General features: G+C 45.4%; 1 protein-coding gene across 1 annotated transcript in view; it reads left to right on the forward strand.

The window, feature by feature from the left end:
- LOC140198345 (uncharacterized) overlaps positions 1 to 10,952 on the forward strand; it is a 94,892-nt gene extending 83,940 nt beyond the window's left edge. The window contains 1 exon segment of the mRNA XM_072259445.1: positions 7,938 to 10,952. Within this exon segment, the coding sequence (XP_072115546.1) occupies positions 7,938 to 9,601 (1,664 nt within the window). The 3' untranslated portion in view covers positions 9,602 to 10,952.
- Positions 10,953 to 11,190: the final 238 nt, after the last annotated feature.

Here is an 11,190-nt window from a genome sequence, read left to right on the forward strand (position 1 = left end):
TGTTGGTCCTTTTGCTGTGGTACCGTTTCCTGGATGGTAGCAGCAGGAACAGTTTGTGGTTGTGGTGGATTTGGTCCCTAATATCCTTTGGGCCCCTTTTACACACCTGTCCCTGTAAATGTCCTGAATAGTGAGAAGTTCACATCTACAATGCGCTGGGCTGTCTGCACCACTCTCTGCAGAGTCCTGTGATTAAGGGAAGTACAGTTCCCATACCAGGCAGTGATGCAGCCAGTTAGGATGCTCTCAATTGTGTTCCTGTAGAAAGTCCTTCGGACTTAAGGCCCCATCCCCAACTTCTTCAACCATCTAAGGTGAAAGAGGTGCTGCTGTGCTCTTTTCACAACACAGCCGGTATGTACAGACAAAGTGAGATCCTTGGTGATGTTTATGCCTTCTTAACCCCAGATCCATTGATGCCAATAGAGGTTAGCCTGTCTCCATTCCTCCTGTCGTCCACAATCAGCTCCTTTGTTTTTGTGACAATGAGGGAGAGTTCATTTTCTTGACACCAGTCAGATGTTGTTCAGACCTCAGATAGAGTCTGCAATCAAATGATTGAACATGGTGCGATGCATGTGCTGAGCTGAGGACAGGGAATTATAATATTGTAGCCATTATTGGGACTTGGTTGCTCCCAACAGTCTGAGGGATTTAGAGGAACAAATTTATTGAGAGATCGCAGACCATGCCAAGAAACAAAGGTTGTTCCAGTAAGTGATTTTAGCTTTCCAAATATTGACTGGGACTCCCATACTGTAAAAGGACTAGATGGGGTAGAGTTTGTCAAATGTGTCCTTAATCAGTACGTAGAATTCCCGACATAGAAGTGTGCAGTAAGCTGTTAGGAAATGATCCAGGGCTGGTGACAGAAATTAGTGATCATAATGCCATGAGATTCAAAATAAATATGCAAAAAGAGATGTCTGAACCACGGGTTTAGATTCTAAATTGGAAAAAGATCAATTTTGATGGTATTAGAAAGGACCTGACGTGTGGTTCAGGACAGGCTGTTTTCTGGCTAAGGAGTACTTGGTAAGTGGGAGTCCTTCAGAAGTGAAATTTTGAGGGTGTCTGGTTTGTATGTGCCTGTCAGAATAAAAGTTGAAAGGTAACTGTTGCTGGGTACCTTGGTTTTCAAGAGATATTGGGGCCCCGGATATTTTGTTCCTCTAAATACCTCAGACTGTTGGGTGCTACCAAGACTCATTAATGACTGTAATATCATAATTCCAAGCCCTGAGTTCATCTGACTTTTTTTTAGTTGTCTTCTGTTGGTGTCTAAAAGCTTCCCAATAGTTTTTGCTCTTTTGTTTGCCCTCTCTGGCTTTTATGTTGGCTTTGGCTTCTCATTTCAGCCAGGGTTGTGTCCTCCTGCCTTTCCAATGCTTCCAGTTCTTTGGGATGTATCGATCACTCAGCTCCCGAATTGCCCCCAGAAACTCCAGCTATTGCTGCTCCATTGTCACTCCTACCTTTTCCCTTCCAAACAAGTTTGGCCAGCTTCTTTGTCATAGAAGTATGGAGAAGTTCAGTTCAGACACAGGCTATTTGGCCCATCTAGTCAATGCCTAAAAAACATTTAAGCTGTCTAATGCAACTGCCTGCACCGGGACCATCGCCCTCCATACCCCTACCATCCAGGTACCAATGAAACTTCTCTTAATTCTGAAATCGAGCTCACATTCACCACTCGTGCTGGTATTTCATTACACACTCTCACGACCATTTCAGTAAAGAGCTTTTCCAAATGTTCCCGTTAAATTTTCACCTTCCCCACTTACCCATGACCTCTGGTTGTCGTCACAACCAACCTCAGTGGAAAAAGCTGCTTGCATTTACCCTATCTGTACCCTCATAATTTTGTATACTTCTAACAAATCCTCAAAGCAATTTATAATTTCCTTGTTTATGTTTAGAGTCTTTTTTAGATGTATAAATTGATGAGAGGCATTGATCGTGTGGATAGCCAGAGGTTTTTTCCCAGGACTGAAATGGGTAACACGAGGGGGCACAGTTTTAAGGTGCTTGGAAGTAGGTACAGAGGGGATATCAGGGCTAAGTTTTTTTACACACAATGGTGCGTGCGTGGAGTGCACTGCCAGCAGCAGTGGTCACGGCAGGTACAATAGGGTCTTTTAACAGCCTCTTAGATAGGTACATGGAGCTGAGAAAAATAGGGGGCTATGTGCTAGGGAAATTCTAGGCAGTTTCTAGAGTAAGTTACATGGTTGGCCCAACATTTTAGGCTGAATGGCCTGGAATATGCTGTATATTTCTATGTTCTATATTGAACAGCGAAATAACTTCTCTTCTTTAAGCTGTACAGGGTCCACAATTCTACTGCCACTTTCCCACACTCCCCCATAGACCCTTTGTCCATCTCCTGAGTAAATAGAGATGAAAACATATTTAAGATCTCCCCTATCTGCTTTGGTTGCCATTCCGGTCTTCCACAAGACCAACTTTGTGCCTTGCAATCCTTTTGCTCTTAATCTATCTCTAGAATCCCTGAGGGTTATCCTTCATCTTTTCTGCGACAGCAACCTCATGCCTTTTTTTGCCATCCTGATTTATTTCTTATGTGTTCTCTTGCATTTCTTACACTCCATAAGAACCTGCCTGCCTATCCCTGTTCTGCAACTCCATTTTGTGCTTCACCAGGGTCTCAATATCTCTTGAAAACCAAGGTTCCCTACAGTTTCTATCTTTACCTTTTATTCTGACAAGCACATACCCGCTTTGTGCTATCAAAATTTTGATTTGAAGGCCTCGCATTTACCAAGCACACCTTTGCCATAAAGCAGCCTCTCCCAATCCACAGTATCTTAATTCCAGGTGTTGATCCATGCCCTGAACACATCCGCCTTTCCTACGCTGCTCCTTGTATTGAAATATACAGAGCTCAGCATATTCACTGCACCATGCTCAACTTTTTCATTCAGACTTTGTCTGAGGACTGAATAATATGTCTCCACAACCCCTCCACCATCTGTTCTGTTATTCAGGCTCCCATTCCTCCTGCAACTTCAGTTTAACCCCCCCCACCCATGCCCACCCCCCACTGTGCAGCTTAATCACCCCTTTTGACTTTCATCTCCAGATCAATAAAAAGGAGGTGCATACCAGGTACAGGCAGATAGGAACAAATGGGGTACTTATGAGATACAGGAAATTCAAGTGAACACTTAAGACAGAAATTAAAGAAAGCATGAGGTTGCCCCAGCAGACAAGGTGAAGGAGAATCCTCGTGGATTCTGCAGATATGTTAAGAGCGAAGACAGTTAAGGGAAAAAATTAATCCTCTGCAAGATTAGAATGGTAATCCATATGGGAAGACAACATAGATGTGTGAGATTTGTTTTGCATCTGTATTTACTCAGGAGTTGCACACACAGTCTGCAGAAGTGAGGCAAAGCAGCATCAACTTCATGGACCCTGAACAGATTACAGAGGTGGAGGTATTTGCTCTCTTAAGGCAAATTAGCATGACAAGTTGTTCCCTAGGACCCTGCGGAAGACAAGTGCAGAAGTTGTCGGGGCCCAAGCACAGATATTTAAATAATCCTTAGAGACAGGTGAGGTACTGGAGGATTGGAGGACAGCCAATGTTGTTCCGCTGTTCAAGAAAGGCTCTAAAAATAAAGTAAGAAATTGTATATCGGTGAGCTTGACATCAGTAGTGGGAAAGTTATTGGACGTATGTGCAGGAACTGGCTATATAAGTATTTGGATAGATGTGGACTGATTAAGGATAGGCAGCAGGGCTGTGTGCATTGTAGGTGATGTCTAACCAATCGTACAGAGTCTCTCGAGGAAGTTATCAGGGAAGTGGATTAAGACAAGGCAGTGGATGTTGTCTACATGGATTTTAGCAAGGCACTTGACAAAGTCTCATATTGGAGGTTGGTCAAGAAGGTTCAGTCACTCAGCATTCAAGGTGAGATGGTCAATTGGATGAGACACTGTCTTTGGGAGAAGCCAGACTGTGGTAGCAGATGGTTGTCTCTCTGACTGCAGGCCGGTGACTGATGGTGTGCCGCAGGGATCAGTGCCGGATCTATTGTTTGTCATCTATATCAGTAACCCAGATGATAGTGTGGTTAACTGGATCAGCAAATTTGTGGCTGACACCAAGACTGGGGGTGTCGTGGACAGCGAGGAAGACTATCATGGCTTACAGTGCGATCTGGACCAACTGGGAAAATGGTTTGAGAAATGCAAAATGGTATTTAATGCAGATAAGTGTGAGTTATCAAGGGAGGTCTTTCACAGTGACTGGTCGGGCACGGAGGAGTGTTGTGGCAGAAAAGGACCTGGGAATACAAGTCCTTAATTCACTGAAAGTGGTATCACAGTTAGATAGGGACGGAAAGAAAGATTTCAGCCCATTGCCTTCATGAACCAAAGTACTGACAACAATAGATGGAGGTTATGTTGACTCGTAGAAGATATTAGTGAGGCCTAATTTGTAGTATTATGTGCAGTTTTGGTCACCTACCTACAGGAAAGTTGTAAGAGGTTGAAAGAGTTCAGAGAAAATTCACAAGGATTTTGCCAGGTCTGGAGGACTTGGGTTATAAGGAAAGATTGAACAGGTCAGGGCTTTATTCCTTGGAATGTAGAAGACTGAGGGGAGATTTGATTGTGATAGAGGCATATAGATAGGGCAAATGCAAGCTGGCTTTCTGCACTGAGATTGGGTGGGACTACAACCAGAGGTCATGGGTTAAGGGTGAAAGGTGAAATGTTAAGGGGAACATGGGGGGAAACTTCTTCACACAGAAGAAGTGGAATGTGGAATGAGCAGCCAGCACAAGTGGTGCATGCAAGCTCGATTTCAACATTTAAGAGGTTTGTATAGGTAACTGGATGGTAGGGGTACGGGAGGAAACAGTTTAAATAGTTCAGCACAAACTAGGTGGGCCAAAGGGCCTGTTTCTGTGTTGTAATTTTCTATGACTGTGACAAGAACCTGAAATAATACAAAAATTCACTTTAAGTCCTTTTAACAGCTGTGCGGACCAACTATTCATCTCAGCAGGAATTTTCTACATGGTGTTAAAACTGTGGCACCTTAAATTAATAATACGTAAAAGAAAATCCCAGCTGCACTTCAAGAAAGACTATATGCGTGAGAGTGTTTCAGATACTGTAGGGTCAGGCAGCCATGCAGCTCAGCAGGAACAGGGAATAATACCAGTGGAGAATGTCAAACTGAGCCAGGTCACAGACTGGAGAAAGCAGAAAGCCTCATTCTTATAGAGACAGGAAGAGCATCAGGGAATTGATGGTCATTCCGGATACCAGTACTGTGCCCAGTCAGGATATGATTTCTCTCTTCCACTTGGGTTGAACCTCACTGTAACAGTGTGATGTCAGATCTCATTTGAAATGTTGTCCTACACCCATTGATGGATTTTGTAAATCTTTTCACAGGTTAAAAATGAGAAGGAAGAGCAGCAGTGGCTGGAGTTTATGAGAGAAGTGAGGAAGGTGCAAGACAGGTATATTCCAAAAAAGAAGAAATTTTCGAATGCAAAAAGGATGCAACCGTGGTTGACAAGAGAAGTCAAAGCCAAAGTTAAAGCAAAGGAGAGGGCATACAAGGAAGCAAAAATTAATGGGAAGACAGAGGTTTGGGAAGTTTTTAAAACCTTACAAAAGGAAAACAAGAAGGTCATTAAGAGGGAAAAGATTAACTATGAAAGGAAGCTGGCAAATAATATCAAAGAGGATACTAAAAGCTTTTTCAAGTATATAAAGAGTAAAAGACAGGTGAGAGTAGATATAGGACCGATAGAAAATGATGCTGGAGAAATTGTAATGGGAGATAAGGAGATGGCAGAGGAACTGAACGAGTATTTTGCATCAGTCTTCCCTGAGGAAGACATCAGTAGAATACCAGACACTCAAGGGTGGCAGGGAAGAGAAGTGTGCGCAGTCACAATTATGACACAGAAAGTACTCACGAAGCTGAATAGGCTAAAGGTCGATAAATCTCCTGGACCAGATGGAATGCACCCTCATGTTCTGAAGGAAGTAGCTGTGGAGATTGCGGAGGCATTAGCAATGATCTTTCGAAAGTCGATAGATTCTGGCATGGTTCCGGAGGACTGGAAGATTGCAAATGTCACTCCGCTATTTAAGAAGGGGGCAAGGAAGCAAAAAGGAAATTATACACCTGTTAGCTTGACATCCGTGGTTGGGAAGTTGTTGGAGTCGATTGTCAAGGATGAGATTACAGAGTACCTGGAGGCATATGACAAGATAGGCAGAACTCAGCATGGATTCCTTAAAGGAAAATCCTGCCTGACAAACCTATTACAATTTTTCGAGGAAATTACCAGTAGGCTAGACAAGGGAGATGCAGTGGATGTTGTATATTTGGATTTTCAGAAGGCCTTTGACAAGGTGCCACACATGAGGCTACTTAACAAGATAAGAGCCCATGGAATTACGGGAAAGTTACATACGTGGATAGAGCGTTGGCTGATTGGCAGGAAACAGAGAGTGGGAATAAAGGGATCCTATTCTGGTTGGCTGCTGATTACCAGTGGTGTTCCACAGGGGTCCGTGTTGGGGCCGCTTCTTTTTACATTGTACATCAACGATTTGGATTATGGAATAGATGGCTTTGTGGCTAAGTTTGCTGACGGTACGAAGATAGGTGGAGGGGCCGGTAGTGCTGAGGAAACGGAGAGTCTGCAGAGAGACTTGGATAGATTGGAAGAATGGGCAGAGAAGTGGCAAATGAAGTACAATGTTGGAAAGTGTATGGTTATGCACTTTGGCAGAAAAAATAAACGGGCAGACTATTATTTAAATGGGGAAAGAATTCAAAGTTCGGAGATGCAACGGGACTTGGGAGTCCTCGTACAGGATACCCTTAAGGTTAACCTCCAGGTTGAGTCGGTGGTAAAGAAGGCGAATGCAATGTTGGCATTCATTTCTAGAGGAATAGAGTATAGGAGCAGGGATGTGATGTTGAGGCTCTATAAGGCACTAGTGAGACCTCACTTGGAGTACTGTGGGCAGTTTTGGTCTCCTTATCTAAGAAAGGATGTGCTGACGTTGGAGAGGGTACAGAGAAGATTCACTAGAATGATTCCGAGAATGAGAGGTTTAACATATGAGGAACGTTTTTCCGCTCTTGGACTGTATTCCTTGGAGTTTAGAAGAATGAGGGGAGACCTCATAGAAACATTTCGAATGTTGAAAGGCATGGACAGAGTGGATGTGGCAAAGTTGTTTCCCATGATGGGGGAGTCTGGTATGAGAGGGCATGACTTAAGGATTGAAGGGCGCCCATTCAGAACAGAAATGCGAAGAAATTTTTTTAGCCAGAGGGTGGTGAATCTATGGAATTTGTTGCCACGGGCGGCAGTGGAGGCCAAGTCATTGGGTGTATTTAAGGCAGAGATTGATAGATATCTGAGTAGCCAGGGCATCAAAGGTTATGGTGAGAAGGCGGGGGAGTGGGACTAAATGGGAGAATGGATCAGCTCATGATAAAATGGTGGAGCAGACTCGATAGGCCGAATGGCCTACTTCTGCTCCTTTGTCTTGTGGTCTTATGTCTTATGGTCTTATGGTCTCCAGGAATCTCAAACACGTCAGTTTTGCTGTCTCTGTCTAGATGTTTAAGAAGTGGAGCAAGGGATTCAATCGACCATCCTTCCTGCGAAGACTGTGGGGAGGGATTCATTCGGTCATTTGACCAACCGGCACACCTGTTGTTTTACACAGGGAGAGGCCGTTCACCTGCTCAGACAGTGGGAATGGATTCACTCGGTCATCTCAATTGAAGGTACATCAGCAAGTTCACACTGGGTAAGGCCATTCATCTGTTCTGTGTGTGAGAAAGGATTCAGTCGGTCATCCCACCTGTGGACGCACCAGTTAGAGGCTGGTCATCTGCTGAATTTGTGGGGAAGGGATCACTCAGTCATCTGACCTAATGGCACACCAGCGAGTTCACACCAGGGAGCGACCGTTCACCTGCTCAGACTGCGGGAAGGGATTCACTCACTCTTCCACTCTACAGAAACACCAACGCGTTCACACTGGGGAGAAGCTGTTCACCTGCTCAGTCTGTGGGAAAAGATTCACTGATTCATCCACCCTACAGATTCATCAGCGAGTCCACACTGGGGAAAAGCCATTCACATGCTCAGTCTGTGGGAAGGGATTCAGTCAGTCATCCAACTTACAGAGTCATCAGCGAGTTCACACTGGGGAGAAGCCATTCACCTGCTCAGACTGTGGGAAGAGATTCACTGAGTCATCCAACCTACAGAGACACAAGTCTGTTCACACTGGAGAGAAGCCGTTCACCTGCTCAGTCTGTGGGAAGAAATTCACTGTATCATCCAACCTACAGAGACACCAGCGAGTTCACACTGGGGAGAAGCCGTTCTCCTGCTCAATCTGTGGGAAGGGATTCAATCAGTCATCTGCCCTACAGAGTCACCAGCAAGTTCACACTGGGGAGAAGCCGTTCACCTGCTCAGAATGTGGGAAGGGATTCACTCAGTCATCCACCCTACAGAATCACCAGCGACTTCACACTGGGGAGAAGCCATTCACCTGCTCAGAATGTGGGAAGGGATTCACTCGGTCATCTCAACTACTGGCACACCAGTCAGTTCACAGTGGGGAGTGGCCGTTTACTTGCTCAGAATGTGGGAAAGGATTCACTCAGTCATCCCAACTACTGGCACACCAGTCAGTTCACACTGGAGAGAAGCCGTTCACCTGCTCAGAATGTGGGAAGGGATTCGTTCGGTCATCACAACTACTGGCACACCAGTCAGTTCACACCAGGGAGAGGCCGTTCACCTGCTCAGTCTGTGAGAAGAGATTCTCTCAGTCATCCCAGCTACAGAGTCATCAGCGAGTTCACACTGGGGAGAAGCCGTTCTCTTGCGCAGAATGTGGGAAGAGATTCACTCACTCTTCCACCCTACAGAGTCATCAGCGAGTTCACACTGGGGAGAAGCCATTCACCTGCTTAGAATGTGGGAAGAGATTCACTCTGTCATGCAACCTACATAGACACCAGCAAATTCACACTGGGGAGAAGCCGTTCACCTGTTCAGACTGTGGGAAAAGATTCACTCGGTCATCCCACCTACTGGTACACCAGTCAGTTCACACTGGGGAGAAGCCATTCACCTGCTCAGAATGTGGGAAAGGATTCACTCAGTCATCCCACCTACTGGCACACCAGTCAGTTCACACAGGGAGGAGGCCGTTCACCTGCTCAGTCTGTGGGAAGAGATTCACTCACTCTTCCAACCTACAGAAACACCAGCGAGTCCACACTGGGGAAAAGCCGTTCACCTACTCAGTCTGTGGGAAGAGATTCACTCACTCATCTGACCTACAGAGTCATCAGCGAGTTCACACTGGGGAGAAGCCGTTCACCCGATCAGAATGTGGGAAGAGATTCACACGATCATCCAGCCTACAGCGACATCAGCAAGTTTGCACTGGGGAGAAGCCATTCACCTGCTCAGAATGAGGGAAGGGATTCACACAGTCATCCCAACTACTGGCACACCAGTCAATTCACAACGAGGAGTGGCCGCTGTTATGAATCCCTAGGGTTTGTTTGCTGTGGACAGTCACTTTATGACAGAGAAAGGGAGATTAAGAAGGTGAATCAGTCTGACTTGCAGCTTGTTTACATCGCTCGCAGCTTGTTTAGTTTTAACCGAGGACACGGACACTGAGTCAGATGGAGACAAAGGAGGTAAAATGTAAGGATCGAAACCAGGGACCTAGTGGCCAAGGGTCACTGTTCAGAACTTTCCTATGCCCATAAGGGTGGGTTAATTATCGATCCAGCATACATCGAATGTCTGGTTGTCACCTCGTGTGATCCACAGGAGTGGATCGAATTTGGGGTATCCTGTGAAGACCACTTATGTGTTAACCCTTGTCTGGGTGTGGTGTGGTAATTCACTTGAAGACGATACCCCTTGTGACAAGTCATTTCCGGTGATAATTCGTATGTGGATTTGGAACGACGACAGATAAAATCTACAGCGACTGTTCTCCTGTTCTACCACCGTGGAATCTGTGGAATTCGACACAATTGCCTTCTCTTGACATTTAGCCTGGATTACAAATATTTCTCTCTCATCCCCTATTCCGTGGATGAACTGAACTTTAATACTTTACCATCTCAAGACTCTAAGCCTTGTTTCCCCAAGCTCAATAGTTTGGGAGTTATATTTACGCACATATACACATAACAATGTTAACTTTTGTTTATCTTGCTTAAGTTACTGTATTATAAATAGCTAAGGGTGGGTTGGCAAGTTTGCAGATGACACAAAGGTTGGTGGTGTTGTAGATAGTGTTGAGGATTGTCAAAGATTGCAGAGGGACATTGATAGGATGCAGAAGTGGGCTGAGAAGTGGCAGATGGAGTTCAACCCAGAGAAGTGTGAAGTGGTACACTTTGGAAGGACAAACTTCAAGGCAGAGTACAAAGTAAATGGCAGGATACTTGGTAGTGTGGAGGAGCAGAGGGATCTCGGGGTACATGTCCACAGATCCCTGAAAGTTGCCTCACAGGTGGATAGGGTAGTTAAGAAAGCTTATGAAAGCGATATTGGCGAGACCCAACACAGACTGGGAGACCTCTTTGCTGAACATCTACGCTCTGTTCGCCAGAGAAAGCAGGATCTCCCAGTGGCCACACATTTTAATTCCACATGCCATTCCCATTCTGACATGTCTATCCACGGCCTCCTCTACTGTAAAGATGAAGCCACACTCAGGTTGGAGGAACAACACCTTATATTCCATCTGGGTAGCCTCCAACCTGATGGCATGAACATCGACTTCTCTAACTTCCGCTAAGGCCCCACCTCCCCCTCGTACCCCATCTGTTACTTATTTTTATGCACACATTCTTTCTCTCACTCTCCTTTTTCTCCCTCTGTCCCTCTGAATATACCTCTTGCCCATCCTCTGGGTCCCCCCCCCCCTTGTCTTTCTTCCTGGACCTCCTGTCCCATGATCCTCTTGTATCCCCTTTTGCCTATCACCCGTCCAGCTCTTGGCTCTATCCCTCCCCCTCCTGTCTTCTCCTATCATTTTGGATCTCCCCCTCCCCCTCCAACTTTCAAATCCCTTACTCATTCTTCCTTCAGTTAGTCCTGACGAAGGGTCTTG

The sequence above is a fragment of the Mobula birostris genome, chromosome 5 (assembly GCF_030028105.1).
Source record: "Mobula birostris isolate sMobBir1 chromosome 5, sMobBir1.hap1, whole genome shotgun sequence".
Lineage (NCBI taxonomy): Eukaryota > Metazoa > Chordata > Chondrichthyes > Myliobatiformes > Myliobatidae > Mobula > Mobula birostris.